Genomic DNA, 26,161 nt, shown 5'->3' with positions numbered 1-26,161 from the left:
TGCCTGTGTGTGGTCCTGGGGATGATAATGATTTCCATTCATGCCCTGCCTCTGCAGCGCCGACAAACTGCTGGGTGAGCCTTGGCTCCTCGAGGGCTGCTCCCTGGCAGCAGAGCCCCCAGAAGTTTGGCATTGAATTGCAGGGACTTGGTAAGACTGGCAGGAGGGACAGAGCATCCCATCAGAGCAGGGAGGATGAGCAACAGATGCTTGTGCCCCCCACACAACCCAAAAACAGGGGTAACCTTGTCCTGGGTCCTAGACCTGCTGCCCCAGTGCTCATAGTTCCTTCACCTCTGGGCTCTCCCCTGGCCACCAAAGGTGCTGCTGCTGTCACTCTCCCCTGGCCAGGGGTTTCCCCACACCTTTGTGTCTTACCAGATAGGGAATTAGAAGGCCTTTACAGGTGGTATGCTTGAGCATGTCCCTACCCCTGTCACCTTGCTGCCACATAGCAGAGGGGCAAAGGGTGGAGGACTCCTCCTTGGCAGGGTTTAGTAGGTGCCTTGTTCTATACATCCTGAGTCCCCCTGAAGTGGATGGATGCAGTTGCTGAGGCACCTCTGGACGTTTCACCTCTCTCTTCCTGATGCAGATGTTTTCTTACAGGGTTGTCTCACACTACATACTGCCCTAGGGGTGGTGGGATGGGAGGTGGTGGCAGCAGCACCCGACTGGGTCCCCTCTGTGGGGTGTGGTGTGGAGATGATAGGGGGGCACTGGCAGCATCACAGGGCTGAAGGTGCTGTGCTGGCCTCTGCAGGAATGTGCATGGCCAGGTCTTGCTGGGCACTGAGCAGGGTCCATCAGCACTCTGCAGCCCCCTTTGCTGGGTGTGAGTACAGGAGCAGGGCTCTCCTGGTGGGCTGGTAGGGACTCTGGCTCACTGCCCACTGATTGTTGGGATTGTGCTGTGGGATTAACCAGTTGCAGCCTTTGCTCAACAGTCCCCGGACAGGCAGATACCAGGGAGCTGGCAACAACCATGGCCTCATCTCCTGCCCAGGAGGCAGCTGCCTGCAATGGGGCTGAGGGTCCCTGTGGGCTGCCTGCACCAGGGGATGCTCCTCACTGCCTGGTGCTTGTGGCACGATGCCTCCTCTGCTTTGATGACTGCTGTGTCCCTGCAGTCTCCAATCCTGCAGCCACACTCCTCATGTAGGTTGTCAGTGCTCCAGGGACAACATCCTTTGTCTTGCTGGCTGCCAAGCCACTGAACCATGGGCTGACATGCCCCCGAAAGGCTCTGCAGCACTGCCGTAAAGTGGGGACTGTGCTGCTGGGGGGATGCAGGGACCACCAAGGGAGCTGACAATTATTCACCAGTGAGCATCAGCTTTTCCAACAACAGAGGATTAATCAGTGAGGAAATAGCATGGAAGTGGCAGAGGCAGGTTTTGTCCTGGGGATGATGTCCTAGGACAGGCCAAGACCGCTGTCCCTCTTGCCCCCTCGGCAGGCTCTGGCTGCTGGGCTGAGTGTGGCTGCGCAGGGAGGAGCTTCCTCTCATTTGTGGTTTGGCAGCCTGGAGAGGCAGCTTTCTTCCACAGTCATAGATCCTTTTTCTTTGCAAAATGGAATAACAAACAAAAAAAGTCCTGAATCATTTGAAATGGGCTGTCCTTTGCAGCCTCCTTTGGCCAGAATGGGCAGCTGAATGGGCAGGAGCAGCATTGGGGCTGTAGGTGGGGGGCAGAGCTGGGGATGCTGGGCTGGGTTGTGCTGCTGGCACAGAGCTTCATTCCTCAAAGTGAAACACAAATCCCAAGTCATCCTGTAAGGATTTATTAGTGGAAGAGGGGACAATGAGGGGATTCCCTCCTCCTGCCTGACTATGGCATGGGCTGGTAGAGGCTGAAGAACTTGGCTTTGGCTCAGCACAACCCCGTAGGATGGCAGGGCTGATGCCACCCACCCATCTGGGCAGCTCATGTGTCTGCCACCAGCTGCAGTACTCAGGGCCATTCTCTGGTGATTGCATGAGCCGTGGCCACTCACACGATGGGATGTGGCCAATCTGCATCGTGTGGGATGTTCCTGCTGCAACCAGAGCTGGCAGAAGGGAATGTGACCTTCCATCCCTCTTCCACTCTTTAAGCCAGTGACACAGGAGATGGGGCACATCCCCTAGGAGCCACTCAGCTCCTTGGTCCTGTGCTCCAGCTGCTGGGAGAGGAGCCCACCCAGCCCCTGCGTTTGGTCCTGGCCTTTCCCTCCATCAGCTGAGAGGCCAGACACAGACCTGGATTTCTTGGGGGTAAGGCCAGAATAACCTACTTTTGCCCCTGGGATTACACAGGTAGCATGGCAGAGGAATTTGGTGGGGATCCAGCCCCTGACTTGGAGAAACCACTGTGCCATGGCCAGCAAGGAAAGTGGTGCTGTGCCTAGGAGCCCCAGGGCTTCATCCCAACAAGCTCCTCCTGCCTTTTGCAAAATGTGCCTCCAAGGTGTTTTTACTGCTGTTCCTTTCTCCTGCACTGTCAGGAGTTGTTTTGTGCTGCAGTTGGATAACTTGGAGTTTGCAGCTCCTATTGCAGCTGGAAGGTCTCCCCAGCTCTTCTCAACCACCAGCCCTTGTCAGCTGTGCAGTGACGGGGTCTCTGAAACTGTGTGTGACAGCCAGGGCTGCTGGCAGGCAGGAACATTCCTGTCACCCCAGGATGGTTTGTCAGAGGCCAGAGAAGGGCTGTACCCTGATTCCAACCTTCTCCATCCAAAGCTCACCTCCTTTGGCTGTTTCCCAGGGTATTGCACTCCTGCTGATGAGCAGTGAGGGATTGGTGTAGATAAGGCAACACAAAGGGATCACCTCCCTGCCCCACTCCCAGCATGATGTATCAGTGAATGTGGGGTAGGAAGGTGGGCACAGGTGAAGGACCAGCCATGGGGGTGTTTCCCATCCCTTACCAGTCCCCCTAACATGGGCTTGTGACACTGCCAGTGCTATTCACTCTTGTTACTCTTCCTCCAGGGAGGAGCCACTTCCCCCACCCCAGGAGGATGGAGATCCTGCAGCTCCTGCGCCTGCTCCTCACCACCGCCATGCTGGGCCTCTCCCAGACAGTGAACCCCTTTGTGGCCCAGCAGACCCCCCCGGACCCTTGCTACGATGAGAGCGGTGCTCCTCGCCGCTGCATCCCTGAATTTGTCAATGCTGCCTTCGGGAAGGAGGTCCAAGCCTCCAGCACGTGCGGGAAGCCCCCGACACGGCATTGCAATGCCTCAGACCCCCGCCGAGCCCACCCACCCGCCTACCTGACTGACCTCAACACTGCCTCCAACATGACGTGTTGGCGCTCAGAGACCCTCCACCACTCGCCCCAGAATGTCACCCTCACCCTCTCCCTCGGCAAAAAGTTTGAGGTGGTCTACGTTAGCCTCCAGTTCTGCTCGCCTCGGCCCGAGTCCACCGCCATCCTCAAGTCCATGGACTACGGCAAGACCTGGGTGCCGTACCAGTACTACTCCTCCCAGTGCCGCAAGATCTACGGCAAACCCAGCAAAGCCACTGTCACCAAGCAGAACGAGCAGGAGGCCCTGTGCACTGACGGCCTCACCGACCTGTACCCGCTCACTGGCGGGCTCATCGCCTTCAGCACCCTCGACGGGCGACCCTCCGCCCAGGACTTTGACAGCAGCCCTGTGCTCCAGGACTGGGTGACGGCCACCGACATCCGCGTGGTCTTCAGCCGCCCGCACCTCTTCCGCGACCTGGGCAGCCGGGACGCCGGGGAGGAGGAGGGCGGGGGTACCAGCTCGACCCCTTACTACTACGCGGTGGGGGAGCTGCAGGTGGGCGGGCGCTGCAAGTGCAACGGGCATGCGGCACGCTGCGTGAAGGACAAGGAGCAGAAGCTGGTGTGCGACTGCAAGCACAACACGGAGGGCCCCGAGTGCGACCGCTGCAAGCCCTTCCACTACGATCGGCCCTGGCAACGCGCCAGCGCCCGCGAGGCCAATGAGTGTCTGGGTAAGGGGCTTTCAAATATTTTTTGTTTCCTGGGGCTCAAATGCTACAACAGGTCATTGGGGGAGGAACTGATGGGTGCTGAGCCAAAGCGATTGTGCTTGTCTGGAGAGACTGGGGAGCATCCCCCTTGCCAGAGGATTGGGAAAGGCTCAGGGAGACCTCATTGCAGTTACAACTTTCTGGGGAGGGGCAGAGGAGGGGCAGGCCCTGAGCTCTGCTCTGTAGGGACCAAGGACAGGACATAGGGAATGGCCTGGAGTTGTGTCAGGGCAGGGTCAGGTTGGATCTCAGGAAAAGGTTCTTCCCCCAGAGGGTGGTTGGGCACTGAACAGGCTCCCCAGGGCAGTGGGCACAGCACCAAGGCTGACAGAGCTCCAGGAGTGTTTGATGATCCTCTGGGGCACAGGATGGGACTCTTAGGGATGGGCCTGTGCAGGACTGAGGGTTGGACTCGATGATGCTGGTGGGTCCCTTCCAACTTGGCATATTCTGTGATTCAGTGAATCATTCACCCTCTCTTTGCTGCAGGTGTCCCCTCAGAGGTGCAGTGGTTCAGCCATGAACCAAAGCACCAAAACCCTCCCAAAAATCACAGGTGTCTTTCAGCTGGTCAGCAAACCTTAGTGTGGGATGCCCTTCTGCAGTGTTTCTCTTGGGCAGAAAACCAGTTGTCCCTGCGCCTGAGAGGCAACTGCAGTGTCCCCTTCAAGATGTGCTTGGGGACAGGGATCAGGCAGAAAAACCTGGCAGGGGTTGAGGAAATACTGGAGATATCCTAATTTGACATTTCATCCTTCATATTCACTCTGGTGTGGTGGCTTTAGCTTGTTTGTCCTTGCAAAGGTTTCCATGGGTTAAAAATATTGTCATCAAAATGAAACATTTCCAAAACATGAAACTGATGTCGCTTGGCTGTCCCACTTATGAATCTTTGTGGGATTTTGGTGGAGATTTTTTGCCTTTTTTTCCCGGTTTGGAATGGGGCAGGGGGATGCCAGAGTCCTGCGAAGGTCTGGGAGAGGGAGGAATAGCCTCTCACTCCTCCTGGCCTGGAGCCCAGGTCTCGGGGGGTGGTGGGAGGATGGAGACAAGGGAAAGCTGTACCATTAATCAGCCTCTGAAAGGCTCAGTGATGTGCCAAAGGTCAGAAGGACTTGTTAGTATTTGTGATCGATGCCTTGTTGAGATCCCAGCTGTCTGCTTCAATATATACAGGTTACAGCAGATTTCTTCTCAGAATGGCTGAAAAGGCAGTGGATTCAAAGCAAGTGCTAGAGCTGATGCTTTAAACCACCTCACACACTGTGGGAATGTATCAGCCCTTGTGTTTTCCCACTTGTCTCAGAAAGATGAGAGCTCACAAAAAACCCTCCCTTCTGCACCCTGCCCAGGGCTGCTGCAGGTCAGGCAGGGGAGGCCTCCAGCAGGCACGTGAGCCCATGGAAACCCCTGGGACAGAAGGGAGACCTCGACCTGCTGGCTGCCTCCCTTGTGCCATCCCACACAACATCTGCCTCAGCACCACATCCTCCAGTAAAGCAGTGGGACAGCAATGGAGGTTGCTCTGCCGGCACATATGGGGTTAAGCCAGAGGGCTTGTTTTGGGGGAGCATCTGCAGGTTTTCTGTCCATCTCATGCATGGCGAGGTGAGAGTCCCGCGTTGCAGAGTGTTTCTCTGAGCATCCTGCCCCCAGCTGCAGATCCCGTCCCCCCTCTGGCAGATGGGGCTGAAAAGATAAACGAGGGAGGGAAGAGGAGGCGGGAGCGCCGCGTGGTCCCTTCAGCCCCCCCCGCGCGCCCCCCCCCCGACAGCCCCGCACACAAAGAGCCTTCCCCGAGCTGCGTGTGAAAGTAGTTTTTTCCTGTTGATTCGCTCCCCTCTTTCTCCCTTTCCCCTCTCGGGCTTTGTACCCTCTCTGAAGGGACCTGAAAGAGCTTCTCCATCACCCGCCTCCGAAGGGCTTAGCGGCTGAAAGCTGGATTAGCTCCCCAAGCCTTCCCCTCTGTGCCTTTCAACAATGACATCTCCCCAGCCAGCACGAACAGACGCAGCAATTAGCACCAATTAAAAGGAGAGGCTGCCCGGGAAGTTCCCTTTGCTTAGCCTGGAGGCTGTTCCGGACTCTGTCCTGCGGTTGGGCATCGGTGGTGTTGGCTCGCCGTGGTGGATGTCAGGCGTGGCTGGGGAGTGGGAAGGAGGAGGAGAAGGAGGGTGGGTAGATGCAGGAGCTTGGCAGCTGAGGGGCAGGATAGGGAGTTGCAGCACCCTGAAAGTGAGTGAGAATGGAGCCGTGGAGCTGGTACAGCTTCAGGTCATGTTGGGATGTGTCACCTCTTGACTCTGTGCTCCCCAGCACCCTGCCTGGGGGTTTGTCTCCCTCCAGGGCATGGGAGTCTGCCTGCTACAGCATGGGCACAAAGAGATGTCCTATAGCATGGCACGATGCTGGGACGTCCATTTCTTATTTCATTAGAATTTGTCTCTGGGAAATGCAGACATGAAACAGCCCAGTGCCACCTGAGGCCTGAGCATCGGCACAGGACACAACCCCGCTGTGGCTGTGGCAGTTGTGGGGACATGGCTGTGTTAAGGGGGTCAGCGGGAGTTTGGCAAGCAGGCAGGTTTGGGAATGTCACAGCCAGGACAGTGGCAGTGGATTTGCCATGCTGCAGGCTTGGCAAGAGGGCACAGTGCTGCAGGGTGCATGGCCCTGTGCCTGGTGGTTACAGGGTGTGGCCATTGGGCCAAAGGCACTGGGGTTCTCCTGATACCCTGTAAGGGCTGCATTCCCACAGGGAGCTTGTCCTGTTAATATTGGGATGCTCTGTGTGCCCTCTGGTGTGCCCAGGGCAGGGAAAGAGGGACATGTGTCCCCCTCTGTGTGTCCCCCCCAGCTTTTAGCCCAGGACAGGCTCAGTGAAGGATAATCCCAGCAGGGAGGCTGGCAGGCGCAGGATCGCCAAATCCCGGGGACCCCCACGTGATGCAGCAGCTTTATCCTTGCAGACTCTCACCTCCTCCTCCCGGCCACCGCTGCGGGTCCCGGCCTGCACCCGTGAGCTGCTGGGGACAGCCCAGTCACCCCCTCGACAGCCCGGCCCCCAAACACCCGGCCTGGGGAAGGACGGGAAGCGGATTAGCACGAGGCAGCCACTGGAAGTAATTGATGCACTCGCTGGTGATGCGGGAGCTCTTGTTCCCTTTGTGGCCGCCGCGGCGGGAGCACTCCCCGGAGCACCAGAATAATGCCCGGGCCTTGCTTTGATCCGGGGCCTCGGCGGGGAAGGGGCTGCGCTCTCCTGGGAAGACCTCTCTGGCTAGTGCTCCCTCCACTTTGGGCCGGGGGAATGTGGTGGTCCAGCCAGGATGCCAGTGCCTGAAAACACCAAATCCCAGAGCAGTGGTGGGATTTGGAGGATCACATGTAATTCCCCTGTGTCCTCTGCCCCTTCCTGTATGTGTTTGCCCCTTCCTTTGTGAGTTCCCCCAACGAGGTTCTCCGTACCTGCTCCCCAGTAGACGTACTGGAAAACCAGTGTGTTCCCAGCACCACCAGCCATGGTCCTTCCCTGGGGAGAGCAAGGGGAAGGCGATAGCTTTAGGAGGTGGGCAAGCAGACAGCATTCCTCTGCTACCCCTACCTGGGCACCTGCGTCCCATGGGGTGCGGTATCCCAGCAGATCTGGGGTGCAGGGGAAGGCAGCCACCCTGGCAGATGGGATTAACACTTCTTTGACCATCCTGAGTCCTGCTCCTCCTGGGATGGGGCAGGAGTGGCTCAGCCTTGCCCCTCGCAGCCCCTTGGGTAGGGCTCTCTCCTTCTGCTTCTCCTCCTGCTTCCTGGCAGCAGCAGAGTGAGCCCCAGGCCCTCTCTCCCAACACCTTCCCCAGGATGGAGGGGCAGTGTGGGTGGGAGGGAAGGGGCTCCTCTGGTCTGGGCTCCCATGCCCAGAGTGGAGATGCAGCCTCAACCTGCCCCGTGTCCCAGCCAGGCTCTCCTCCAGCCAAAGCAGGGGCGTAGCTCGAATCTGCTGCGGGTTGGCAGCAGCAGCCAGTCTAGGGTTTCGCTGATCCAGCTGCCTTCCCTAATTATTCCCAGGGAACTTGTAGGGGCGGTGAGCCCCACTCCTGCCCTGTGGGCTCCATCGGCTGCCACACGTGTGGCGCGGTGAATGGCACTGCCTGTCCCGTGCCAGGGTCCGTCCCAAAGCGCCTCGTGCCATCGTTCCAGGCTCTCCATCCACAGCAGCCCAGAGGAGAAGAGGTTTTGGGGTGGCTGTGGCCTGGGCAGGGATTCAAACATTATCAAAAGGGAGACGGAAGGTTGCTCCATTGCAAGGTGTCAACATTTAATTAGTCTATTATTGCAAATTATTAGATCTTGTGATTGTTTAATTGATCATATGATTGTTTAATTGGGCATACTGTACAGGGGCGGAAGCGAGCTGCCACATAATTAGCCCCAAACTGTGCAATTAAATTCTTATTAATACCCCAAACAGCAGGGAACATTCAAGCCTTTAATTAGTGATTAACAGGAGACAGACAGAGCTTGCAAATGCCTCAGCTTGAGGAACAGTGAGAGTATTTAGCCGGGTAAGGGGGACCCGTCTGCCCGATTAGCGCTGGATGGCTGCGCTGGGGGGTGAGGAGACGGTCACGCGTGCTGCTGTGACCCTGTCCCTGGGTGGGGACAGCCACCCGACCCTGCATGGCCAAGCCCAGCCAGGTCCCCGTGTTGGCTGGCCAGTATGGCTCCAGAATTCTGCTAAGGTGGTGGCAGTTAGCCGACACCCGGCCCACAGCTGCCTGAAGGAGAGGGGACGATGCTGGGGAGGTTTCTTCTCTGAAACCCAGCTCCTGGTAGATCAGAGGATCTGCAGCATGTTCCCAGGGAAAGGTGGTCCTGGGGCTGCCCAGGACGTGCTGGGATCAGTGATGCCAGGAAAAGGCCCCAGCCAGTTACTCCCTCACCAATTAAACCAGAGGCAGAGAGGGACCTGCACCAAGGGTGGTGAATCATTTACCCAACTCTTCTTCTCCACTGCCCATTCCCTCCCTCTGGGCTGCCAGCCCCTCTCCTTCCCCAGAGGATGCTGGGGGCATTCCCAGAGGGACACAAAGCTGCCTTTTGGTGTGACCCAACTTGCCTTTCAGTGCTGCAAAGGGATAACATGGATCCTCTACTCCCAAAAATTGCTCCTTTGCCACAGTTCTGTGCAGCTGCCTCAGTTCAGCAGCAAAAACCACCTTGGCTTGTCCCTGTCCTGTTATCTGGAGAGTGCAAGAGCATTGTGGATGTCAGGATACTTCATTGTGTCTCTTTTGGCCCTGACAAAGCCCGACTGAGTGTCAGCATCCCCCGCTCAGCAGCATCCTGAACTGCCTGAGACTTTGGGCTGTATTTCCTTCTCTCCCTCAACGTACCACAACCCAGAATTTGCCTCAAAAATCTTTGTTTTCCTCTAGCACCAGGGCAAAAAAAAATAGCTCAAAAGGCACAAGCCCCCAAAGGCACCTACGACTGCACCGGGTGTTATTTTGATGCCTGCCATGTGATTTGTCACTAATCTCATACCACGGGGGGAGCTCCAGGGGCAGCCGAGGTTTGAGCGCGTGGTGCTGGCACCAACCTTCCACTCCACTCAAGCCTCCAGAAAAGCTCTTTTTTACAGTTGGGGTTTGCTCCGGCTCTCTTCCCCTGGCATCTCTGTGGCCCGAGTGCCAAAGTGGGCGAGGGAGTGTTTGATCTGTGTGGGGTGAAGCTCCCACTGGCACTGCCGGCCGTGGGGAGGCAACTTCACACGGCTGCCAAGCCAGGCCTGGACAGTTAAATCCGGGCTGACACGTTAATGAATTTCACAGTACGCCTGGAAAAACTCTCACCCAACCTCAATTTACCGGCATGGGGAGGGGGCCGGGGCGGGGGGAGCAGGGCACCGCGTTTTGCCGAAGGAAATCTTGTTCCCATTATCTTTTTGCAAGAGTGTTAAGTGGGAACGGGCAGTGCTTTGCCTTTTTATCTCGCACACGTGGAATCGGCTGGGGGGGCCCTGTGCTTCCTGGGGCTAATTTGTGTGTGCACATGTAACAGTGTGCAGATGTTTCTGTGCACAGCTGTACGTGTGGATGACTGGGGCTGTTTTGGTTCACGTCCATGTGCATGCACGTTCACATGTGCACGTTTGTGTGCACACACGTGTGTGTGAGCACACATGGCTTGCTAGGTGGGTTTCTTTGTGTATGTGCTCACACACACAGGGCAGAGCCTTAAACACAGAGAATTCGGGGAGATGCTGTCACACACCCTGGCATGAGGTGGGTGGTCCTGCTGGAAGGCCGGGTGAGCTCTATCACCAAAGCCAGCTGCCAGGGAAGGGGCAGGGGGAACGGCGGGGCTGCAGGTGCCCAGCTGGCACTGCCAAACCCCCTGGCTGCACCCCTCAATCCCACACTTTCCTGCCTTCAGCCAAATGGTGCCCTGTCCCTGCAGGTGCCCTTTCTGCTCTGCCCTGACCTCCTGGCACCGGCCCTGTGGGGCGGTGGATGCTGCACATCTGGACGGCACACTGGGACTGTGCTGTGCTGTGCTGTGCCCATCCTGCTCCCCAGCACAGCCCCCAGTTGCCATGGGGGGCACCAGGGCAGCTCCAGCCCACCCAGGTGGTCCCGGGTTTCACCTCCAGCCCTCACTCTCTGCCCTTCCCTTGCAGCCTGCAACTGCAACCTGCACGCCCGGCGCTGCCGCTTCAACATGGAGCTGTACAAGCTGTCGGGGCGCAAGAGCGGCGGCGTCTGCCTCAACTGCCGGCACAACACGGCGGGGCGGCACTGCCACTACTGCAAGGAGGGCTTCTACCGTGACCTCAGCAAGTCCATCACAGACCGCAAGGCCTGCAAAGGTGAGCTGGAGGGTCTCCATATGAGCAGCAAGGGTGAGAGAATCTCTCTTGGCCTCCTTGTTCTCCCTGCCCATCCTTGGAATATCCCTTTGCTTGTAGCCCGGCCGGTCACTCTGGCAGCTGCAGATCACCTCCAGCTTCCACCACCCTGATGACCTCTGCCACCCCAAGGGCACCAGGGAGGGATGTTGCTTTGAGCCCAGCATGTCCTCAAGGGGTGGGGAGGATGACAGGCAGGGAGCTGCCAGGAGCCCATCCATCCCGGGAGGGTCCTGATGTAGTGGCAGTTTCCATCTCCATGGTCAGTGTTTGGAGAGATGCTGGGCAGGTGCTGAAGTCAACATCTGACTAAATGTGCTGGGATGTTGTCTGGGACATAGCCATGCTTGGAATGTGAGTTCCCTGCTCTGAAGGCCTGGGGATGGTGGAGGTTCCATCGGACCACACAGGGTGCATTTCAGCTATGGGGTGGCTCTTGGGACCTGTTTGGGGGGGATGCTGAACACCATGGTTCCTGGTAGCTGTCCTTGACCTGGCCAGGAGCCATGCTGGCTCCAAGCCATCAAGCTGCAGCTTGACCTCACAAGGTTCTCAGCCGGTGCCAAACATCATGGGACCTGCACCTCTCCTCTCTCTCCTCTAACTCCTAGCCAAGCCTGCCTGGTTCCTCTTCCCTGTCCCTGCTCAGCCCATCTGCAGAGCCTTTTTCAAAACAGTAGTTTCACCAAAGAATTTGAGGTAAGGAGACACCTTGCCTGTCCCCAAGGACTGGCAGGATCCAGACTGGAACATCAGAGTCGTCAGGAAGTCAGCCACAGCTGTTTAGATGCTGGGATTTCATCCCTAATCCCTATTTTTCCATCTTAGATTGCTAGTCCCTCCTGGAAGGGAGCACAGTGTCCCCCTCTGATTCCTCTCCGATGCATTTTGCAGCTGTGTGGGCACTGGGCACCTTCGCTGCTGCAAGAACATGATGCTCGTGTGTTTATGTAGGGCCTACAGGAAGTACTGGAGCTGGTTTCAGACCATTAACACTGTGGCTGCAGACCTGAATGGAAGGATTTGACTTTTGGGGTTCCCCTGTCATGTGCAGTAGTGCTGTTGGAGGTCTGGCTCAGCTGGGTTGGGATGCAATAGGTGAAGTCCTTCTGTCGCTTGTGCTGTGTGAGCCGCCCCAGGCTCTCTGCATCCTTGCTCATCCCAGGAGTGCTTGAGCTCATCCCAGGGAGCGGGGCTGAGCAGCCACTGGTGGGAGGGGCTGCAGCCAGCTCCTTAGCAAACAGCAAGCTAATCATTTCCAATCACCTGAGCAGCTGACCTGACAGGTCCCACCTCACAGCCCATGTCCCCAGGGACCACGTGCTGTTTCCACCCGGTGGCCTCAGCCAAGCCATGTCACAGGGGCGTGGCAACCCCTGGAAGCACCGAGGGTTTCCCCTTGATGAAGCTTGTGCCAGGTGGCAGCCAGGCCCCGAAGCCATGCCAGCATTCTTGGGGTGACACTTGAAGGGACTGGGAGAGAGGAAGAGGAGGAGGCAGGACAGGGCATGCATCCTGGCAATCTATGGAACAGCATCCAAGATTGTGTCCCATTCCTGGGAGGGGTCCTGGCTCTGGCTGAGGCCAGGGACGGATGGCAGAAGCCCTCAGCTCCTGCTGCAGCACCACCAGACTGGGGCAGCTGCAGCAAAACTCCCTTTTCCATGAGTGCTCAAGTGCTGGGGACTTGTGAGCTCACCCCCAATGGCACCGGGGCTTGGGAGGCACTGGGGTGGCTGTGCCTCACCCTTCGGCTTCTGTGGGCAGCACCTAACCTCCCACTCTTCCCCAAGGAGGAGTCTCTGCTCCTCTTTGGATTAGGGAGGTTTAAGCTGGATATTAGGAAAAGGTTCTTCCCTCAGAGGGTGGTTGGCCACCGAACAGGCTCCCCAGGGCATTGGTGATGGCCCCAAAGGCTGCCAGAGCTCAAGGAGCACTTGGACAATGCTCTCAGGCACATGGGGAGGTTGTTGAGGTTTTCCTGTGTAGGGTTAGGAGTTGTATTCAATGATCCTATTGGGTCCCTTCCAGCTCAGGATATTCTGTGATTTCTCCTACTTGTGCTCCAAAACTACCTGATACAATACTGACCAAAGTGGAAGCCCTGCAGGCATTTGCCTCCCCAGGGGCCCTGGGGACCCTGGTGCCACCTCCCTGGTCATTGAGGGCTCAGTTTCTGTTCCATACAGGAAAGAGAGCACTTACCAAAAAGTGATAATAGAAAAAAAAACCAAAATTAATAAAGCAAGCTGGATTTGTCTGGGAGCAGGGAGGACTACTGGATACAGCACAAGTATATGGGACCAGGGACACTGCAGGCACAGCATTTCCTACTCGGCTGTGGCTCAGGTCCCTCTGCTTGCAGGGCTGAGGATGGAGGAGGCATCCTCCATCCATGGCTGCTTCCGTCTGCCTGTATCCACCATTTGTCAGCACAAGTCCTGCTCCATCCCCCTCAGGGCAGGAATTGTGTAGCATTAAGGTGATGGAAAGCACCTCTGATCTGAGGTGGCTCCTCTGGATGGGACAGGGCAGGCAAAGCATCCCAGGATGCCCAGGAGCTAATGGGATGGGGTGAGGACAGATGCCACAGTGCAGGAGAAATGCCAACGAGCGCTGCCTGGGCTGAGGAGGGGCAGGGGAGTGGGGGTGCTGTGGCAGGTCCCCCCTCCCAGACAAGCCTCCATCCCTGTGCCAAGCCACAGGCAGGTCTCTGCCAGCCTGGGCAGGGGGTGCTGTTTCCGGAGGGCTGGCAGGGTTTGCCCATGGTTTGGAAGTGCTGCAAAGGCTCAGCCGAGCCAGATGAACATGTGCACGGGGCCGACCCCTGCCACGGTGCATATGCTGAGGAGGATCTGGCAGTGAAGACGGTACCCTGGGTCTGGGGAGCCAATTCCTGGCTCTGCCTCAGGGAACAAAGTTAATAATAAAATCCCTGATGCTTCTGCTACTTTGGCTGCCTCTCCTTCAGTAAAGCAGAGAGCATTTCCACCTCTTCCTTGTACTTATCCAGTGGTGGATCTGTTGGGATTTGGAGCTCTTTGGAGCAGGAGCAGGGTCCCAGGTGCTGGGAAGGGAGAGCTGTCACTGAGAGATATAGAAGTACGCAGTGACAGAGATGTGAAAACACAATTTGGGCTTGGTTTCTCCAAAGATGTGTCCCATACCTACAACTCAGGTATCTACACTCCTGCAAGAAAAAAAGAAAGAAAAGAAACAGCAAGGATCCTGACAACAGATGTTTAAAGCAGATGTGGAGCAGGTTGATGGGAATGGGGGGCTGTGGCTTTGAATGAAGGCTTTTGCACCTACCACAGCACTGGTCCAAGGCAGAAGCTGAGCATCACTGCAAAGGTGGATGCTCGTAGAATCACAGACTGGTTTGGGTTGGAAGGGACCTTGAAGATCATCTGGTTCCAACTCCCTGCCATGGGCAGGGACACCTTCCACTAGACCAGGTTGCAGATGGTCAGCTCATAACCAAGAGGCAAATCCCTAGCCCAGAGGCCATGAACCATTGCATCTTATTTCAACAAACCCCAACTCATGTTACTAAATCCCTCTCCAATTGTGGTTTGTCTCTCCTGGGATGCAGCATCTTTGAAATAGGCACAAAAATACGAACTGCAGCTTGCCCAAGCCTGAGTCTAACTGAGCTGAGCCCTCAGCCACCAGCGAGTGCTTCCCTCCCACCACTGGATGCTGCGAGACGGAAAAGCTGGGAGGGTGGAAAAGGCAGAACAACCTACAGGATTAATTCAATGGCGGTAATTGAAAAGTCAAATAAAGAATGGCTGTGCATTAATCCCGGTAATTTAAACAAAGCTGTAAACCATGAGCTTTCTCCAATGAAAACCGGTGAAGCAGTAGCAGCTAAGCCTCAAGATGCAGAAATACCCTGAATATGAGGTGCAAGACATGCTTTCTGGCAAGCACGGCTCGATGAGTTAAGCTCCAAGCTAGTGACTTAATCCACCATTCAAGCTCCACGGGCCAGATCCTGGCAGCTGGAGGGCTGGGAGCAGCAGGGCTCGGTGTGTGGGCAGTGGTGTGGAGCTGCACCATGCCCCCGGTACCTGCCTTCCCTGGGGCCAGGAGGGGGTCCCTGGGCTGGCCCCCCTGCATAGGTCATGTCAGGATGAGGAAGGAAGAAGATGCTCCAGCCGGAGCAGTGGGATGGGCCACGCTGCAATGTAGGACTGCTGTGGTTTCACCCTGCCAGCCCCCATGCCCCAGCAGCAGGATTGGGGAGAAAACTGGAAGGGTAAAAGCTGGAAAACTTGTGAGTTGAGATGAAAACAATTTAATAGGGAAAGCAAAAGAGGCATGCACAAGCAAAGAAAAACAAGGAATTCTGCTTCGCACAGGCAGCAGGTGTTCAGCCATCCCCAGGAGGGCAGGGCCTCATCCTGCATAGCAGTGATTTGGGAAGACAAACACCATCACTCCAAACCTCTCCTTCTGCCTTCTTCCCCCCCAGCCTCCTTCTTTTTCCCCTGACCATGATGTCATATGGTCTGGAATATCCCTTTGGTCAGTTTGCGTCGCCTGTCCTGGCTATGTCTCCTCCCAGCCTCCCGGGCATTCCCAACTTCCTTGCCAGTGTGGCAGTATGAGAAGCAGAAAAGGCCTCTGCTCTGTGTAAGCTCTGCCCAGCAATAACAAAAACATCTCAACCCCATTATCAACCCCATGTTCAGCACAAATCTAAAACATAGCCCCTTACCAGGCACTGTGAAGAAAGTTAACTCTACCCCAGCCAAAAAACAGCACAGGGACCCACTGCTGCCTGGGACGCTCTTCCCGTAGGAGCAGGAAGGAGCAATGTATTTTTCTGGGACTATGGGAAATCTCTCCTCTACGGCAGGGCTAAGGGGCAGAGATTGGTCTGGCAGAAACCAAACTCATCCCCCAATGACACTGATCTGTTGTGGACTTAGGATGAGCAAAGCTGCCTTAATTACTAATCCAGGTAAAACATCCAGAGTCACTGAAATCCTCCTTCCACTGCATGAAGAGAGATGGGCTTAGATGAACTGGATCCTGATTGGGCTGAGATTTATGTCCCATCCATAAGCTTTGCACCAGGAACACACCGCTGGGGCCCAAGAAAACCCCTGTGTTTCCAACGGCCCCGCGTCGTGCCAAGACTCCCTCGCTCGCTGCCATTTGTTATCACAGCTGAGCCCCAAAATATCCCTGTCAGAAAGACGTCCGCTTCCAGTCCCAGCCAAGATCTGATAAGGATGGAGCATCTGGTCCCCATTAGAGGCTGCTCGCTCTGGTTTCTGGCTGTGCAGGAGGGAGCCCGAGTGCCATGGTGCTCCCACCAATCCCATCTGGTGAAAATTAGGGAAACGATAACATCAGGGGGCTGCGGGGGCGGGTGGGGGAGATGTTTTTGTTTTGCTTTGAAATCACGTTCAACTCTTACACTGATGGAAGCTGAGATAACCTCCTCCAGCTCGTAGCCAGCCCCGCTCCAAACAAACAGATGGGAAGGTCCTCTCCTGAGGGAGCATCTCCTTCCCACGTCCCTCCATGTAGACAACCTCAGTGTGTCCGTCCTCCAATGTGGTGTGATGGAGAGCCACTTCGGCATTCTTCTGAGGGTGGAAACCCAACTTTCACCCACCTCAGGCATGGCTTGTCCCTAGAAAGGCTGTGTTAGAAAGGCATGGGGTCATCCTTTGCCCAGGGTCTCCAGGAGTCAGGTGGGAACTGAGGCTCATGAGCTTGGGAAGCATTGAGAAGACCCACTTCATCCTAAACCCAAGACAAGGTCAGTGTTTGTGTAAAAGCTCAGTTTTGGTTTAGCTCCATGGACTGAAAAGCTCAGAGGTCGGGGAGCAAGTGGAGAAAATAGCTTTTACTGCTGCAATAGGAGCATTTCCCTGGGGTTGAGGTGAGAGAGCTGGTGGCTGCAGGCCCCTGTGGGAGTTGCAGTGTCTCCAGGGACTCATCCTGAGCATCCCTGTCAGCAGGGCCATACCCTGGCCAACCGCTTTGTCTGCTCACAGCACATGTGGGGCCATGGTTGGTTCAGACCCATGGGTCTGTGCCAGCTCCAGCAGCTGCTTTACAGTGGTGCACTGGAAGGGCCCCATTCTCCTCACCTCTCTCAGGGTTGCACCTTGGGTCCAATTTGGGGTTTGTGTTTTGCATCCCCTCTCACATAATCTTTTCTCTCTCTCCCACCCAGCTTGTGACTGCCACCCTGTTGGTGCAGCTGGCAAGACCTGCAACCAGACCACAGGGCAGTGCCCATGCAAGGACGGCGTGACCGGCCTCACCTGCAACCGCTGTGCCAAGGGCTACCAGCAGAGCCGCTCGCCCGTGGCCCCCTGCATCAGTGAGTGCCCCGCACCCTGCCTGGCACTCGGGGACCCCCACAAGCACCAGGAGATGCTCCTTGGTCCCCCACCCCCATTGGATGGCTTGCAGTGGGTGGAGGCTCAGATAAGAGAGGGTCTGTCCTTATGGGTGTTCTCCAGGAGGTGGTTGAGGAGGATGGTGGGTCACTTTGTGGAGTGGCCTGTGCTTCACATTCCCTAGTGCAAGAGGCTCTGGAAGACCCCTTGGGTCAGTGCTTCCAGCCGGCTGAAACAGCTCTGCTGGGTCCCATCCTCTGCCACAGCAAGTGCTCTCCTCACACGGCTGCGCACGGAGCGCGGTCACGTCTGGGGCAGGGCCAGAGCCTGTGGGCAGCACAAAACCTTGTTTATAATTGCAGTGGGTTTGAATTTGGCCCAAGTGGCAGAGGAACAACTTCCTGCCCTGCTGCATTCACTGGGGCTGCTGGAGCAGTGGCAGTGTGGGTGAGCTGGTGGAGTTGGCTCCTCTCCCTCTCTTCTTCCCCAGATTTAGGGTTAGGACAGAATTTCCACCAGTTTTTATTGCCAAGACTTCTCAGAAAGTGTTGTCTTTGCCCACATTTATCCCTGTGCTGGGCAGCCTGGAGCATACTGAGATCAGCCAAGCATCTGTCCAATGTCTAAACTGAGTTCAGATGAGCTGAGCATCTGAGGAACATCCATCCCTGGAGTACACACCTCCACACAGCAACTTAGGGCTCGTGAGGGTTGCAGCATCTCAGCCTGTCCCAGTTTACTGAACTCACTTTGGACATCTCCAGGTCTATTAGATGGCCTCTGATATTCAGGTCAGACTCGTCCCATCATCTTTCGTTTGTGACCCACAAAACCCCCTTCTAGTCCATTTTCAGAGGGCTTTTTCCCAGTTGTCACCCCTAGAGTTGGGGACCTCTTTTCTTAAGACACCTCTTCCTTTCTTTTCCAGAGATCCCTGCCATCAACCCCACCTCCCTAGTTACCAGCACAGAGGCACCTGCAGGTAAGTGCTCCATGTCCCTGGCCAAGTCCATGGCCCCAGCCCTGCCCAGACACCCGGGGGCCCATCCCAACTCCTGTCCCTGGCACACCAGGGGGAAGGGCTGAGCTCTGGCAAACCATTTGGCAAAACATGAATAGTGAAAAATTTCAGTGAAAGTAGCGACTGAGATTTGAAATCCTATGTATTTCTGGAAAAGAGACAACTAAGATTGATGGACTTTCTTGGGAAAGGCCTTCTCCATCCTCTCCAAGGAGGAGGACAGGGATGCAACCCACTGGGGCCTTGCCATCCCTTGGCAGGGGTTGTGGCACATGGCACCAGTGGCTTTATTCAACCTCCTTTTATTGGTGCCAGTGCCAGAGGTTTCTCCTCGGTGCCCTTTGCCTCTGCAGGGCCCCGGTGCTCTAGGAGGTGCTGGGGCACTGGATGTCTGGCAGGTTATCAGCTGCAGGCAGGCTCCAGGGCCCATGTGCTGGGGCACAGGCTGCCAGGTCTCCCCTGGGACATGAGTGACATGGAGCTCACCTCACCCGGGTCTGCAGGAGTGAAGGGTCTGGGTATGAGCTGCTCGTCCTGGCTGCACAGAGTGATGGGACCATGGGGTGCTGGGGCAATGGGAGGATCAATGTCACTGCTGTGGTCACCCAGTGAGAAGGGACAGTTCCACTGAGGGGTTCAGGCTTTGCACAGGCGAGGGAAGCACTGCTGCCATGGTCCTTAGAGCTCCTGAAGAGCTTCTCTGGCCCCCCCAGGCTGGAGCAAGGTTGGCATCTCCCTGCATGCTGCAGGTTTATTCATGCTCCTGCAGAGGCTCAGCTGGGGCCGGGCACTGCTGGGTGTGCATGGATGCTCCCTGAACTGGTGGATTAGTGTCCCTCTTCCAGCCCAGCCATGGCCCAAGGTCCCACCAAAGTGCCCTGAGCTCCCTCGTGTCTCAGCACACGCCAGTAGAAGTGCTGTGCTGGCCCCTGGACCCTGTGCCACCATGGCAGGATGCATCCAGCAGAGTAAGGAGGGCCATAGCAGGGATTTTCTCTCTCCCCTCCTCTCCTTTCACAGTCCCATCAGCACTGCAGTGTGGCTGTTCTCAGCCATTCCAATTCTATCCCTCTATAGGGAATTCAAGCCAGTGGAGGGGGAGAATCTATGGAAAGAAGCTGCCCCCTCCCTCCTCAGGCCACCCTTCTTCCTGCTGTCCCCATGACCTCAGTCTTCTCCCGCATACCAGTGTGGTGGAATAGACATCCTGAACCATCCTCCACTCCGTCCCATGGCACATGGTCCTATGAAGAGAGCAGGGGCACCCCCATCTCCCCACACCCATATTTAATGAGCAGCTTCACCCTGCCCTGGTCAGGGTACGTCTATCCCAGGGAAGCCTATGTGCTTCTCAGAGAGCCAGTGCTCTGTTTGTGACCTTCTCCCCAGCTCCCCTTCCCATGGCCACCTTGCCTTGGTGGTGGAAAACACCAACAGCCTCTTCCCAGGCTGGTGTGTGCCTGGGATGTACTCCCCAGGCTTCTGGGAACATCTCCCAGCACGGCCCCTGCAGTCCTATGCATGCCCTCGGTGGCTGTAGGAGAGAGGCAGGGACAAGGTGTGTTGAAGGTGTGGAGTTCTGGGCCCCTCACTCAACTAGACCAACACTGAGGGGCTGGAGCGTGTCCAGAGGAGAGAACGGGGCTGGGGAAGGGGCTGGAGCACCAGGAGGGGCTGAGGGAGCGGGGGGCGCTCAACCTGGAGAAAAGGAGGCTCAGGGGGGACCTTCTGGCTCTGCAACTCCCTGACAGGAGGGGGGAGTCGGGGAGGGAGGTCAGGCTCTGCTCCCAGGGAACAAGGGACAGGACAAGAGGAAAAGGCCTCAAGTTGTGCCAGGGAAGATTTATATTGGATATTGGGGAAAATTTCTTCCCTGAAATGGTAGACAGGCCCTGGCACAGCTGCCCAGGGCAGTGGTGGAGTCCTCATCCCTGGAAGTGTTCAAAAAGCAAGTAGATGTGACACTTCACGTATGGTTTAGTGGGCATGAGGGTATTTGGTCGAAGCCTGGACTTGATGATTTGGAGGTCTCTTCCAGCCTTAAAAATTCTGTGATTCTATGGCAGGAGTAAAGCCTGTCAATGGGGGTGGAGAGGGGAGATGCACAGGAGGAGGTTGATAGCTCAGCTCCTTGCACATGGCTCAGACTGGGAGCACTGCACAGCCCGGCGCCCACCCAGCGCCCATGGGCACTGCCCAGCCCTCACAGCTCTACTCCACAGAGGCTCTGGAAAACAGGAGGTGTTTTCAGGACACAAGTTGAGCAGCCCTGCCTGGACCTGGCAGAGGTTTCACTCCATGCTGTGGCAGCGGAGGAGAGCTGGGACTTGGAGTGCACGTCTTGCCCAACAGGAAGATGGTACCACTGCTGGGGGGGCTGGGTACCACTGCTGGGGGGGCTGTGTGGGACAGGGCAGACCACCACCACCTCTGCTCCTGCCTGCCCTGCCTGCCCTGCCTGCTGTGAGAAGGGATCTAGGAACACCAGGCTTTGGGAAAAGGAAAACACTGCGGAGAGGGAAAGGGGGATTTGAACAGTTTTATTGCCAACAGGGAGAGTTATGTGGAGCAGAGTTAATCAAGGTGATTCCCCTCCAGTGCTTTATAAATAGGAACAGTCTCACAGTGATGTCTGAGCTGTTCAGCTGTGCAAAAATAAACTGTGCTGGTGAAGAGCTGGGTTGTTTGCTTTGTTTTAGAGGAGCAGGTCTGCCTCAAACTGCCTCCAGTTTATCTGTGGGTTTGTTGGTTTAAGATTTCTGGCTTCTAGCTCAAATATCTTTAATGCAAAGTATTTACCTCTGCCCAGGGCCTGTGCCACTGGGGGAGCAGGGCACAGGGATCATACTGCCCCTTCACTGGGGGGGTCAGAGGTGAGGGGTGATGCTGCCCTGCCCCACACTGCCTGGGTTACCCAACTCCAGTGTGCTTGTGCCACGGGCAGGGCTGGCCACAGCAGTGCATCCTGCCTGCTACCTGCACCCTGCCTGCACCCTGCCTGCTTCCAGGACCTTGCCTGTACCCTGCACCCTGCCTACTGCCAGCACCTTGCTAGCACCCTGCCTATTGCCTGCACCTTGCTAGCACCCTGCCTATTGCCTGCACCTTGCTAGCACCCTGCCTATTGCCTGCACCCTGATGCCCCTCTGCCTCCATCCCTCTGCCCCAGGAGCCCTCAGCTCCCCCTAAGCAGGGCACTCCCCAAGGGGCCCTCAGCCCCTCAATGCCACGCAGTCCTCCCACCCCAGGCAGCCTCCAAGCCCCTTCTCCCCCCATTTCTCCACCTCCCACCCTGCCTCTGGCAGCAGGTGCCGGTTGCAGGAACAGGGGGACATTGTTTGGGGCTGCCGTGCTCAGGTGCTGGGCTTCCCCCCTCTCCCCATCCTCCTCCCTGCGGGGGTCCCATCCCCGGGTGTGTCCGGGCTTTTCACTGACATTGCCATCTTCTGCATCACTGTTCCCAGCCTTCTCCTGCCTTTCCGATCTTCCAAAGCCTTTGAGGTCCAGCTTTGATCTCTGTGCCTGAGTAGCTGACTGGCTTGGTGATGAAATGTCCTGGGTCCACTTCTCATAATTTTTATTATTATTATCTCAAAATATTTTCCACTTAATGGAAAAAAATAAATCCATGTTCCTCGTTAGCAGAATTAACAAAACTTGTGGAGCGCAAAACAGGGCTTTAAAGGAATTCAAAGTAAGCAGTAAAAGATTTGCAGCCATAACACCTAATTAAGTTACATCTCTCTTAAAACAAAATATTCCTTTTTTTTTCCCCAAGGAGAGGAGAAGTAAACCAGATGTGCAAACTTGCCACCTCTCACACACACTCCCCCCGCAGGGAGCCAGCCCAGTGGCTCTGGTTGCCAGCAGCCTCCTCCCACTCTGTCCCTGTAGCATCTCCCAGGGACGCAGCAGTGTCAGGAATGGGGTTGTACCCCATCCCAGGGATGTCTCAGTCTCAAAGATCAGGCTGTAGCTTATTCCAAGGATCCATCAGTACCTGAGATGGGGTTGTAGCATATTCCAGGGATACAGCAGTGTCAGGGGTGGGGCTGTAGTGGATCCCAGGGATGCAGCAGCATTTTAGGCTTTGCAGGTGCACTTTCACACCCTGGGACTGGGTCAGGTCTCTGCTGTCCCCCAGCCCTTCCATGGGGCTCAGCTGCCCCATCCAGCTGCACAGACAATTCCCAGCCACAGCATCCATGTCTGCCCCACACCCAGTGATGGAGGCCATGTTCTCGGGGGCAAGGAAGGGAAATGCTTCCAGTTAATGGACTTTTTTTTCTCTTCCCAAGTTTCTTACATAAACAGAGCAGGAATTGATTTTACATTTGAGTAATATTCCTCAGCACAAAGCCATGGTTAAAAAAATCCCCAAACTAATCCCAAATTGTTAATTCCCAACCCCATTTTCTGCCTCTTTTGGATCCCAGCGTTATGTTGTTAATCACCAGCGGGAGCCCAGGGCAGTTACTGGATTTCTTTCTGTTTTCCTTTTGTCCCCATCACCAAGGGGGGGAATGGCAGGTTGGCTGAGGCTGCCCCGCAGCCTGGTCCCACCACCCATCACCCTGCCAGCTGCAGGATGGTTTTTGTGCCCCTTTGCTTGGGGAGGAAAAGGTCTCCTGTCCTGACAGGTGCTCCCCAAAATAAGGTGGGAGCTCTCTTTTAGAGTCCCTTTCATGTAGCAGGAAGGGATGGAGCAGTGTGTCAGGGGGTGGGCCTGTGGCACGTCTCGGGGGGATGCAACAGAGTCTGGGATGGGGCTGCAGCATATCCCAGGGAGTATAGCAATGTCGAGGCTGAGGCTGTAGCACTTCCCATGGATGCAGTGGATGAGGGCACCAAGCACTCCAGTGTGCTCAGCAGTCACCCTGCATGGGGAGGGCCTGAGTCTCTCTGCAGCTACCACTGCTCTCCCAGAGGATCCTGTGTCCCCTCCACAGCCACCACCGCTGTCCCAGGGGATGCAGCAGGGCCAAGGCAGCTCTGTCAGCCCAGGCAGAGGGGCAGTGTGGCAGCACGGGGGGAGCTGAGCTGCAAATCAGGGCTCACCCCCCTCTGCCAAGAATTAGCTTCGTGCTGCGCTGCTTCTGTCGCTGACAAATTTGGAACAGGCGGCACAAAGTCCCAGATAAAAAGGAGCTGGGCAGAGAGGAGAACAGCAGAGCCCAGGGGGAATTTGTGCTCCCGGGCTTCTTCCTTTCTTCATTTCTCCTCCTCCCCTTGGCACGGGGTGCTGTTATTCCCCGTCTTCCTCCAGACCCTCGCCTCCATCCCCAGTGATTGCTGTGGCAACCCACAAACAAAGACAGCTTCAGAGGCTGCTGGCTCCATCCCGGGACACGGAGCCAAGCCAGAGGGAGAACCTGAAAAAGGGAGAGAAAAGAAGAAAGATGGGTTTAGAAAAAACATGCCATTTGGAAAGAGACAAATTGAGATGTTCAAAGGAAGATGGCAGGGGAAAGAAAGGAGAAGAACAGGGCTGCTTGGGGCAATTGTTGGGATCAAAGCCTTTGGGGAGAAGGAAAGAGGCATTCCCTGCCCTCCCTCTGCTTGAGATGCAAATCTGGAGGCTTTAGAAATGCACAGAAAAAAACCTCCCGGAGGACAGGAGCCTTGGGGGACAGCAGCAAGGGATGTGTGTGTGGTGGGGGACAGCCTGATGGCCTCCCCAGCCCTTCTGGAGCAGCCTGAGCAGGGGATGCCTGGGCAGCAGGAGTGACCTGGTGGAGCAGAGCCACTTCCCTCTCCTGCCTCCTTCCCCCAGCCTGAGTCCCCTTCCTTGCTTATAGGAACCAAGGAGGCACAGGTCTCTGAAGGGGCTGCCCCTGAGGGTGCTTCTCACCACTCTGGCCCTTGAGGACTGAATTGCCCTGAGGATCACAACCCCCTTGGTCTGCTGTCAGAGCTGTGGGATTGGTGCCATATCCTCTCTTCCCACTCTCCTTGTCCATGGCCCCTGCCTGCTCTCCACGGTGGCCACCCTCACCTCACTTGCATTCCTCTCATCCATTCCTTTCTGCTCAGTCCCCTTTTCTTCCCCTGCAGACTGTGACTCCTACTGCAAGCCAGCCAAGGGCAACTACAAGATTAACATGAAGAAGTACTGCAAGAAGGACTATGGTAAGGACCTCCAGCCTCCCTGGGTCATGCTGGGCTTTGCCCCAGAGGCAGACGAGGGCTGGCTGTGGGTGGGGCAGATGCAGGCACCCAGGGGATGGGGAACACTCTGTATGGAGAGGGGTCCGCAAATTAGCCCTCCCAAAGTCATGGTGCATGAGGTGGGGTGGGGCTGCTGGGGACAGGCAGTTCCCACCACCAAAGCTTCCTTTGTGGAGCAAGGCAAAGTATCCCCCATCACCACGCCTCCCCCTTTTTTCCCTCAGTGGTCCAGGTGAACATCCTAGAAATGGAGACAGTGGCCAACTGGGCCAAGTTCACCATCAACATCCTCTCTGTCTACAAGTGCCGCGATGAGCGGGTCAAGCGTGGCGACAACTTCTTGTGGATTCACCTGAAAGACCTGTCCTGCAAGTGCCCCAAGATCCAGATTAGCAAGAAGTACTTGGTCATGGGGATCAGTGAAAACTCCACCGACCGGCCTGGACTGATGGCCGACAAGAACAGCCTGGTCATCCAGTGGCGGGACGCCTGGACACGCCGCCTTCGGAAACTGCAACGGCGGGAGAAGAAGGGGAAGTGTGTGAAGCCCTGAGGTGTTTTCACCCATCCTGTCCCCACCCCGTGCTCAGCCCCAGCCCAGCTGGGCACTGTCAGACTGCACCCACAGACTCTGTACATATATATAGTGTGAACAGACTCTCTGTCTATAGTGTACATTTTGGCAATGGTTTCCCTTTGTGTGTGCGTGTGCACGGCTGGGTGTGCGTGTCGGTCTTTTTCTCTAAGTGTGTATTAAAAATAACGCAGTAATGACAAACCTTTAATGAGGAGCAAAGTGGAGAAAGGTCCTGTGGGTGCCTGTCTCTGGAAGGAGCTCGGAGGGGATTGGTGTCCATAGCACTCATTTTATAGGCTTTTATATTGCCTTTAACACAGTTGTCTTTGACCCAGTGTTGACATCTGAGTTGACAGCTCTCCCTTCTCCAGCATCCAGGGTATGACTCTTCCTCACTCTGAAAATGTGCTGCTGTCAGACCTCTGTCTGCCTTTCTCCTTGCCCAGGAGAAACAGGAGGTTGGAGTCTCCTGTCCTTCACCCAGATGTGCGTGCAGGGAGGCTGAGTGGAAACTATCCAGCCCTGCAGAGCCACCAGCCCCAGGAGCTCCACCAGGAAGGACAAATGAACTTTTGCAAGGCCTGACTCCTCAGTGACCTTGGATTCACATGGACCAGCACTGCTGGCTGGGGCTGGACCCATGCTGTGCTGCAGTGCCACAGGGAGGAGCCAGGCCCTGGCAGTGTGCTGCTGGCCACCAGGGAGAAAGGGACAGACTTCTCAACCCCTCATTTTTACCTGTCCTGGGGCACAGTCCAGACAACCCAGTAGGAAAGACCTGAAGACACCCATTTTCCCCTCCCACGTCCACCTGCTCCCCCTGAACCTGGGCTGAGCAGAGCCATCCTGTATCATCGGCCAGCCAGCCAGGTCTACGCCCCTATATTCTCACCTGGTGCCAACTGACATAATTCCACCTGCTTCTGTTGAGATGACACCAAGTGATCATGTGCCTTGGTGTGCATCCTTCAGAGCTGGCCGGACTGTGTGCTCTCCTGGGAAGTATTTCTCTGGCCAAGGTTGTCCGAGGACATGCACAAGGCAGAGGTGGCAGGAAGAGAGAAGAGCTTTTATTGATCCACCTCTAGTCTTTTATATCTTCTTCACC

At 56.2% G+C, this 26,161-nt stretch overlaps 1 protein-coding gene across 1 annotated transcript; it reads left to right on the top strand.

The window, feature by feature from the left end:
• Positions 1-3,001: 3,001 nt before the first annotated feature.
• NTN3 (netrin 3) lies at positions 3,002-26,161 on the top strand. Its single transcript, XM_017809104.1, has 6 exons — positions 3,002-3,973; positions 10,689-10,877; positions 17,119-17,268; positions 18,216-18,269; positions 24,363-24,437; positions 24,701-26,161. The coding sequence occupies exons 1-6, from the start codon at positions 3,004-3,006 to the stop codon at positions 25,027-25,029; spliced, it is 1,767 nt and encodes a 588-aa protein (XP_017664593.1). The 5' UTR covers positions 3,002-3,003; the 3' UTR covers positions 25,030-26,161.

Source organism: Lepidothrix coronata, unplaced genomic scaffold (genome assembly GCF_001604755.1).
Source record: "Lepidothrix coronata isolate B3197 unplaced genomic scaffold, Lepidothrix_coronata-1.0 Scaffold24, whole genome shotgun sequence".
NCBI classification, from domain to species: Eukaryota; Metazoa; Chordata; class Aves; order Passeriformes; family Pipridae; genus Lepidothrix; species Lepidothrix coronata.
This window is presented reverse-complemented; position numbering and strand designations above follow the sequence as displayed.

Coding starts and splice junctions, on each gene's coding strand:
- NTN3 (XM_017809104.1), top strand. CDS start 3,004: ATGGAGATCCTGCAGCTCCTGCGCCTGCTCCTCACCACCGCCATGCTG. Junction 10,878..17,118: donor AGACCGCAAGGCCTGCAAAG/GTGAGCTGGAGG, acceptor TCTCCCACCCAG/CTTGTGACTGCCACCCTGTT. Junction 18,270..24,362: donor CAGCACAGAGGCACCTGCAG/GTAAGTGCTCCA, acceptor CTTCCCCTGCAG/ACTGTGACTCCTACTGCAAG.